A 9,614-nucleotide genomic window follows, 5' to 3' on the forward strand; every position below is an offset into this window, starting at 1 on the left:
GTCAGGAGCTGTTCAACTACAGGCTGAGCAAGTGCAGAATGGTGGTAGAATGTGCATTTGGACGTTTAAAGGCACGCTGGCGCAGTTTACTGACTCAGTTAGACCTCAGCGAAACCAATATTCCAACTGTTATTACTGCTTGCTGTGCACTCCACAATATCTGTGAGAGTAAGGGGGAGACGTTTATGATGGGGTGGGAGGTTGAGGCAAATCGCCCGGCCACTGGTTACGCGCAGCCAGACACCAGAGCGGTTAGAAGAACACAGGAGGGCGCGGTGCGCAACAGAGAAGCTTTGAAAACCAGTTTCATGACTGGCTGGCTACAGTGTGAAAGTTCTATTTGTTTCTCCTTGATGAAACCCCCCGCCCCTTGGTTCACTCTACTTCCCTGTAAGCTAATCACCCTCCCCCCTCCTCCCTTCGATCACTGCTTGCAGAGGCAATAAAGTCATTGTTGCTTCACATTCATGCATTCTTTATTAATTCATCACACAAATAGGGGGATAACTGCCAAGGTAGCCCAGGAGGGGTTGTGGAGGAGAGAAGCACCGGGAGCAATGGTGGAGGAGGAAGGACAAGGCCACACAGCACTTTAAAAGTTTAAAACTTTGAAACTTATTGAATGCCAGCCTTCTGTTGCTTGGGCAACCCTCTGGGGTGGAGTGGCTGGGTGGCCGGAGGCCCCCCCACCGTGTCCTTGGGCATCTGGGTGAGGAGGCTATGGAACTTGGGGAGGAGGGCAGTTGGTTACACAGGGGCTGTAGCGGCTGCCTTTTCTGCAACTCAACCATATGCTGGAGCATATTAGTTTGATCCTCCAGCAGCCTCAGCATTGAATCCTGCCTCCTCTCATCACGCTGCCGCCACCTTTGAGCTTCAGCCCTGTCTTCAGCCTGCCACTTACTCTCTTCAGCCCCCCCCCCCCCGGTCATTTTGTGCTTTCCTGCACTTTGACATTGTCTGCCTCCACGCATTCATCTGTGCTCTGTCAGTGTGGGAGGACAGCATGAGCTCAGAGAACATTTCATCGCGAGTGCGTTTTTTTCGCCTTCTAATCTTCACTAGCCTCTGGGAAGGAGAAGATCCTGTGATCCTTGAAACACATGCAGCTGGTGGAGAAAAAAAAAAGGACAGTGGTATTTAAGAAGACACATTTTATAGACCAATGGGTACACTCTTTCACGGTAAACCTTGCTGTTAACATTACATACATAACACATTTGCTTTCGTTCCAAGGTCGCATTTTGCCTCCCCCCACCACGTAGCTAGCCCCTGCCCCCCTCCCCATGGTTAACAGGGGGAACATTTCTGTTCAGCCACAGGCAAACAGACCTGCAGGAATGGGCACCTCTGAATGTCCCCTTCAGAAAAGCACCCTATTTCAACCAGGTGACCACGAATAATATCTCACTCTCCTGAGGATAACACAGAGAGATAAAGAACAGATGTTGTTTGAATGCCAGCAAACATACACTGCAATACTTTGTTCTACAATGATTCCCAAGTACGTGCTACCAGCCTGGAGTGGTAAAGTGTCCTACCATGGTGGATGGAATAAGGCTTCCCTCCCCAAAAACCTTTTGCAAAGGCTTTGGGAGTAAATCCAGGAGAGTCCGGAATGCCAGGGCAAATTAATTATTAAACATGATTGCTTTTAAACCATGTATACTATTTTAAAAGGTACACTCACCAGAGGTCCCTTCTCCGCCTGCTGGGTCCAGGAGGCAGCCTTGGGTGGGTTCGGGGGGTACTGGCTCCAGGTCCAGGATGAGAAACAGTTCCTGGCTGTCGGGAAAACCAGTTTCTCTGCTTGCTTGCTGTAAGCTATCTACAACATCATCATCATCTTCCTCGTCCCCAAAACCTGCTTCCGTGTTGCCTCCATCTCCATTGAAGGAGTCAAACAACATGGCTGGGGTAGTGATGGCTGAACCCCCTAAAATGGCATGCAGCTCATCATAGAAGTGGCATGTTTGGGGCTCTGACCTGGAGCGGCCGTTTGCCTCTCTGGTTTTCTGGTAGGCTTGCCTCAGCTCCTTAAGTTTCATGCGGCACTGCTTTGGGTCCCTGTTATGGCCTCTGTCCTTCATGCCCTGGGAGATTTTGACAAATGTTTTGGCATTTCGAAAACTGGAACGGAGTTCTGATAGCACGGATTCCTCTCCCCATACAGCGATCAGATCCCGTACCTCCCGTTCGGTCCATGCTGGAGCTCTTTTGCGATTCTGGGACTCCATCATGGTCACCTCTGCTGATGAGCTCTGCATGGTCACCTCTGCTGATGAGCTCTGCACTCACCTGCAGCTTGCCATGCTGGCCAAACAGGAAATTGAAATTCAAAAGTTTGCGGGCTTTTTCCTGTCTACCTGGCCAGTGCATCTGAGTTGAGAGTGCTGTCCAGAGCGGTCACAATGGATTAGCACTCTGAGATAGCTCCCGGAGTCCAATACCATCTAATTGCATCCACGGTACCCCAAATTCGACCCGGCAAGGCCAATTTCAGTACTAATCCCCTTGTCGGGGGTGGAGTAAGGAAATCGATTTTAAGAGCCCTTTAAGTAGAAAAAAAGGACTTCATCCTGTGGACAGGTGCAGGGTTAAATCAATTTAACCCTGCTAAATTCAACCTCAACTCCTAGTGTAGACCAAGGCTAAGGAAGTGACACACCCATAAATGTGACTTTAACATATAATCAGATTTGCTACAACAACTAATAAAGTGAGATTTTCAAAAATGCCTGAATAAGCTGTGAGCACAAATCCTTGTGTCTTTCAATGGGACTTGTTTTCCAAAGTTACTTTTGAAACTCCCACCCACAATCAGTATATATGCTCCTAGTGAAAAATAAGGTGAAGGCAACATATGCTCAAAAGAAACAAATTATGCTAAACTAATTGTACTTTTTAGTACATAAAGGAAATTACACTTGATCTAGTACATCTGCCTTAACTAAGGTATTTGATAGGTTCCATGTGACATTCTGATAAGGAAAGATAGAGAAATATGGTTTAGATAGCGCTATTATAAATTGGATGTTAAGTAGAATATGAGTCAATGTCATCACAAAAAATGAAGATGATATCAAGTTGTATTAGGATAGAAATATCACATTTAAGATAAACCAAGTAACTATTCCACTCTACTCAGCATTGGACTCAATAGGCCGCAACTATGTTCAGACACAGACAAAATGGAGAGCTCAGGGACTAGGCCTGATTCTCCAATCTGTTATACAAAGTTTTTCACTGATGTAAATCCATTGAAGTCCATAGATTTACATAATCTTAAAACTGATTAAAAGGCGTCAAGAATCAGGCCCTGTGTCTTCATATGTGTGTGGACAACACCTAGAATATTTGCCTATGCTACACACATATGGATAACCAAACAAATAATAATGCAAGTACAAATGAGAAAAGGCTTGGAAATTAATACCAAAGGGTATAATACCAAGCGGGAATATAATACCAAGGAAGGGTTAAGATAAGTAGGCATGTTCACTCTAGAGAAAGGTATTGTGAAGAGAGATGACTGGCCAAATTCTGCTGTCACCTTTGCCATGGTAAATCTGGACTAACTCCACTGAATTTTGTGAATGTACACTGGTGTAACCAAGAGCCCAATTATTGTCTTACAAATAATTAAGAGATTGTCATAAAGCAATCTATTATTCTTACTAGTCATTGATGACATGAGTCAGGGACTTAGGTTGCAGAAAGGAATTCTTAGGCTGAATATATTCTAATGTTGTTCCTAATAAGAAAAATTAAGAATTGGAACAAGTGATCATTAGAATTCAACTTCATGGGAGATATTTAAGGATAGACTTGACATTTGTCTGTAATTAATAACCCTGTGAGAGTGGATTAAATAACCCACTAGCAGCTTTCTCCAGTCAAGATGATTCTCTCAATCAAATAGTAAGTAAAAAGAAAAGAAGTATTTGTGGCACCTTAGCGACTAACAAATTTATTTGAGCATAAGCTTTCGTGAGCTACAGCTCACTTAAGTGTGACTGTTACAGAGCTATCCATACCTATCCTGGTGTGAGTGCACCCCCTCAGACATCAGGCCTCACACCTCTCCCTATCCTGGGGTGGAATTCCACAATTCTCCCACTCTCAGAGCAGACCCTGGTTTACAGTACCCTCTCTATTAATTGTGCTTACCCAGTAAATCCAACTGGGGTCAGTAGCTGCAGTTCTTCCCTTCCAGAGGCTGAGCAGGGGTGTATATAGTGATCAGACAGCCTTCTTAAAACCAAAGCATTGTTTATTCTCACAGTAGAATCAAAGCATAAGAGAAAAACAGATTTTAAAACAAGTAACCTACACACATCTATCTTACCTAAGGCTTACCATCCCCTTGTGATAACCAGTGCAGGCCTAGCTTCTTCAGACGCCCCAACAGGTGCATTTGTCACAGCCTGGTTCCTGCCTGAACATCTCCTCAATAACTCTCTCTTCTTTAAAGAGAGAGAAAACAAACCATTCTTAACCTAGTCAGAGTCCATTTGTTCTTGTCAGCTCCTGCGCTTGTGCCCTTTTGAACCAAACCAGTCCAGGGATGTGAGCAGGAGGTCAAGTCAGAACCTTGAAGTGTATGCTAAGGGTTGGTTTATCTTGGCCTATTCTCTCCTTCCTGCTTGTTTTTCCTTTCAGCCCACTATTAAACTGTACCAATATATTCATAGTGCAAACATCCCAGTTACCAGGTCAACATGCAGCATTCATAAGTTATCACACAGCAGCTCCATACACATCACAATGACCATTATAGTGTAACTGGACATAGAGAGCCTGTCTTGAGGGACAAAAAATGTGTGGTTTTTTCCATGATATTAGTTCAGTTGCGTTAGCCTGCATCTTGGCAGGGCTTTACAAGCATGTTAATCTAACACCTTTAAAGTGAGGGGAAATGTGATGAAGTGGGAATGTTCTTAATGTTTTCTCTGAATACTGTGTGGGTGCCTCATTTTCCCCTATGTAATTCTTAAGTCATCTAGGTGGTGGGATAAGGATGTGTGATTGTGGCAGAGCCCTAGGGGGCCAGCGTGATGCACAAAGAATGGCCGACACCCTGTCTCCTGGCAACTGATGGCCTGGGCCCCTCCTCTGCAAAGGTGCCAACTGAAGGGGTTGGAGAACAAATAGATCAGGTGGCCTCCTGGCCCAGGAAAGAGATAAAGGAGAGGAGGGGCTGGAGAGTTTCAGTTGGGAGCTGGCTGGGGAAATGGAGGGAGGCCAGATGGGGCGCTCCTGCCCCCCAAGACAGACCTGACTGTGGCGTCCTGTTCTCTATACCTAAAAGCTCTGTTTTAGACCATGTTCCTGTCATCTACTAAACCTTCTGTTTTACTGGCTGGCTGAAAGTCACGTCTGACTGCAGAACTGGGGTGCAGGGCCCACTGGCTTCCCCAGGAGCCCTGCCTGTGCGGACTCCCTGTGAGAAGCGCACGATGTGAAAGTGGATACTGAATGCTCCGAGGTCAGCCCCAGGAAGGTCAAAGCTATGTAAGCTTCTTGCCCTGGAGACAGTCTGCTCACAAAGAGGAGGCTCCCCCAGAGTTCCTGACTGGCTTCGTAGAGAATAGTTCCAGAGCATCGCCCGGTGACTCCGTGACACGGGAGCCTAAGCGAAAACACAGTTACAAACATGTTGATTCAAATTAGAAATATGGTACAGATTTTTTAACAGAGAGGGTGATTAATCATTGGAACAAGCTACTAAAGGAAATGGTGGATTCTCCACCTCTTGAACGCTTCAGATCAAGACAGGTCTGTCGTTTTGGAAGATATACTTTAGTCAAATAAATTATTGGGCTCAATACAAGGGTAACTAGGTGAAATTCTACGGCCTATGCTATACAGGCAGTCAGATTACATGATCTGATAGCCCCTGCTGGTCTTAAAACTCTATCAGCCAATGAAAGACAGGGTCTCAGTGTCCAAACTCATGTTCTGATTGGTCATTTTGGCCTTTTAGTGATGCAACAATTGTGCACTGGCTCCCAATGCCACACTTCACTGAACAAATGACCAATCTATACCCATAATATATTAGATGAGTATAATGAAAAAAGGAAATAAGGGGAAAAAATTTTACTACCTTCCTCCACATTTCTATTTCAAGTGTGCTTGCCTCCTTTTGGAATCCCTTGTTACATAATCAGATGAAGGAATTTAAAAAATAGTGCGTGGTCCCTATTTTATCAACAACTCCAAATATTTTTCCTTTTAAACTGCCATAATTGTGTTTTAAATTTTTTTCCAGTGCTTTGACCTTTACTTGCCCTGCAGTGCTCTATTTGAACACAGATAGTGTTTAGTGTTTATGCAGGGTCAAGCACCAGCTGTAACCATAGTTCATCTCAGAAGCAATACATCTTAGATCTGTCTACTAAAATGTAAAGACTTATTATAGCTGTATTTTGAACAATGCATTCCTACTTTATTATCTGTCAAGTTTCATAAAAGCAAAGCAAAAGCAATACTGTAGATAAAAGCTCTACCCCAGAAGGACTAATTGTTTGTTTATTTTCTTTGCATTTGATAGTTTGTGTAATTGCCATTGTCAAATACAATTGAGACAATGAGCACTGAGAGCCAAATGCTTATTTCCAGCTGCAATTCACTTCACAGGGGCAGTTTTTTCCAAAATTGACCCCCACATTTGTACATCATGATTGACAAATCTGGCTTTCTCCCTCAGCACGCAAAAAAGGACAGAGCAGAACAAGCACAGCTGTGGAGCATAGCAGAGGCAGAGTTTATTCATACTCACTGCATGCCAGAGAAAAAGCTCCACCAGAGTTCCCAAGGCCCAAACACATAGCGAAGGTTTTGGCACTTTGAGTCCAGTGGAGAAGACCCACAAACTTTGAGAAGATTTTGTGTAAGTCACTTTGTAGGAGATAAAGAGCCTTTCTTCTCTCAGTCGCCAACTTCAGGATTTGGCCCTTTCTAGCTCACTTTCTTTACCCAGCTCTTCCCTCTCCATGTTTCAAATTCAGCACAGTTTGGTGTAGTGGACAAAAGCCATACAATTTGACAGCTGCTTGGTGATCTTTGCGATGAATTACTCTCAGACCATTTCCCCATGGATAGATGGCCATACTGCAGAACCTTCTAGTACAGCTGGCTCCAGTTTACAGAGCCAGTAAAGGGTCCAAGGACTGAATGGACGTAATGCATGAAGTATCTTCTTACCTTTCAGAAAAGGATGAGGCATCTCGCTAAACAGGAAAGTTTGTATCACTGCTAGTCATGCCATAGACTCTCTCTTTCTCCTGTGGACAAATCAAGAACTTCAGTCTCCAGGGCTGTCAGGCCAGAATCTCTCTCAAGCACTAAGTTCACTTTAAAAATAAACAAATGACTCACTTTGCTTCTGCTTGTCCCTTCTCTAGTTCTTGCACCCCCACCAGCCCTTCTTCCACTTTCCTGTGTCTACTAACATCTCCCAACTCCTCCCTCTGAGTTGCTATCTTCTAATACTGAACAAGGAATTTCATCAGCGTAAAGGAAGCAGTATTATCCATAAAACTTGTCTGCTTCCCTGGAAAGTTTCTGACTAAAACCTTCTCCAGTCCCTCCCATCTGGCTTCCTACTATGTCATGATTTAAAGAAATAGTACATACAATGTCACACTGGCTACTGCCGCAGAAGCCTAGCCCTACCTCCACCTGCTCCCCTCTCTGCTTCCACTCAGTCTGGTAACTGCCTCCATCTGCTCTGTCCTACCCAGCTTGGTTCTCAGTGGCTCAAAAAGATAGCGCTGCTCCGTTCCATGACAGGCAGCTCATGTCCTTAGCTCTGTCGGCACCTCTATACCCATGAGAGGAGAGCAGGAATGTGTGTGAAGTCAGGCAGGGGAAGCTGCTGAGCCACTGTACTGCTCATGAAAGCTTATGCTCAAATAAATTGGTTAGTCTCTAAGGTGCCACAAGTACTCCTTTTCTTTTTGCAGATACAGACGAACACGGCTGCTACTCTGAAACCTGTACTGCTCTGGGGGCTCATTATGGAAACCCAACTCCCTGCTGGGCTATTCCGTTTGTGGGGAGCTTATCAGGGTGAATGGGGTGAGCAAGTCTCCTAGTACTGCCACCATAGTGTTCGATCTGGAGAAACATAAACAGTTTGCTCATCCCAGCAGGTGGGGAGGGTGTGTCGAGAGCCTGGGACTGCTCTAACTTACAGGGAGCTAAAATTGATGCCCAAACATCCTCAGGGGAGGTGCAAAGGTCATTTAAAGTCAGCTGTGCCTTCCTTGTTGATGCACTGAGCTTGGGAAAAGAGGAACTCAGAAGTGGGAAAGTCATTTAGCCCCTTCCCCCTGAATTGACCAGAAGACATGGCACCCATTTAACCATGTGACCCTCTGTATCTTACCTTCTCCATCTTAAAAATTGGGGTGATGTTTCTTACCTAATTCACATTGCTGTTGTGAGGATTCTTCACTTAATGTTTGCAAACAGCATCAGAGAGGTAAAGAGCCAACTAATGGCTGGTAATTAATTACAATATATTATCTATTAAAGTTGGATGGAAACTATTTCATGGTGTATGACATTATGTTATGAGACAGCCAACGTCACAAAAGTAATTCCAGCTTTCTGGCAAGACAGCGTAGGCTCAGAATTGACAACTGCAGAATACACATTTCTCCTTGCAAATGTTCACCACTGTTTTCTTCACAGTGAGAAATGCTCCTTACCTTTTAAACTACCAGTCTGCTGGGATGAGCAAAATGGATTCAGTTTTTTGTGGGTTTTTTTAAAGCAGCATGGGGTCAGGGTTGTTCTTTTGGAACACAATTTATGTACTCTGCAAGAGGGTTTATGGCAATCCAAATGCATTGTGACTCGCTCTTCATTTAAATTTCTGGCAGGATTTTGCTCTGTATCAACAGGAATTATGATTTCAATACCAGTACTGTTGGAACTGTCCATGTTTATATTATCATTCCAAAATAAATTCTCAATGATGGCAAATAAACAATGTCATAAAAATCACAGTTTATTTATCATTGCTAACCTAGAATTCATTTGCATTAAACTGATCTTTCAACAGTTTAATTTTATTTGCAAGCATTTTGACTTTATTGCCCTGTCACTGAAAATACTTACATTTGCTCTTACCTGCTGTGTCCTTCTGTTAATAACAGCCTTTCAATTAGCAACAATGCTTTATAAATAATGGCTTCCACAAACAGATGCTTATTGAAATCCTACCATGTGGGTAATATTGTTATAGTCCAGTATCTATCTTTTGTCAAGATAAGTGTTTAATCTGTCTCTCTCAGATGTTTTTAAAGCAATTAGTTTACTAGCCTTTAACAGCTTCCAATGCATTTTTGGCTTCTTAACAAATATGTCATGTGGGAATATTTACAACTCAGGCCCCCTTGTCAAACTTTGTCTTATATTTCTTCTCTGGATACACCATTTTAGCAATTTTACTCCCCTAACAACTTATTATAATGATCTTATTAACATTGAAAAAAGACTCACATGTTAATTTGGAAAGTTTATATTTATTTCTTATTAGTCCTGAAATCTGTAACTGGGTCCACTCACCACTAGGTGCACCCTCATGGCTAAGGTTGGCA

At 43.6% G+C, this 9,614-nt stretch overlaps 1 protein-coding gene across 2 annotated transcripts; it reads right to left on the bottom strand.

Annotated features, from left to right (window-relative positions):
- Positions 1–475: 475 nt before the first annotated feature.
- Positions 476–7,889, bottom strand: LOC140906599 (uncharacterized). Of its 2 annotated transcripts, XM_073330804.1 has the most exons (4): positions 7,210–7,889; positions 4,171–5,632; positions 1,691–2,313; positions 476–1,109 (listed from the first exon to the last, which is right to left on the bottom strand). In XM_073330804.1, exons 3-4 carry the CDS (start codon positions 2,265–2,267, stop codon positions 910–912), a joined length of 777 nt encoding a protein of 258 aa, XP_073186905.1. In that variant the 5' UTR covers positions 2,268–2,313; positions 4,171–5,632; positions 7,210–7,889; the 3' UTR covers positions 476–909. The 2 variants fall into 2 exon arrangements, with proteins under 2 accessions (XP_073186905.1, XP_073186906.1); XM_073330805.1 differs by lacking the exons at positions 4,171–5,632; positions 7,210–7,889 and having other exon boundaries at positions 1,691–3,696.
- Positions 7,890–9,614: the final 1,725 nt, after the last annotated feature.

This window comes from Lepidochelys kempii, chromosome 2, assembly GCF_965140265.1.
Source record: "Lepidochelys kempii isolate rLepKem1 chromosome 2, rLepKem1.hap2, whole genome shotgun sequence".
NCBI classification, from domain to species: Eukaryota; Metazoa; Chordata; order Testudines; family Cheloniidae; genus Lepidochelys; species Lepidochelys kempii.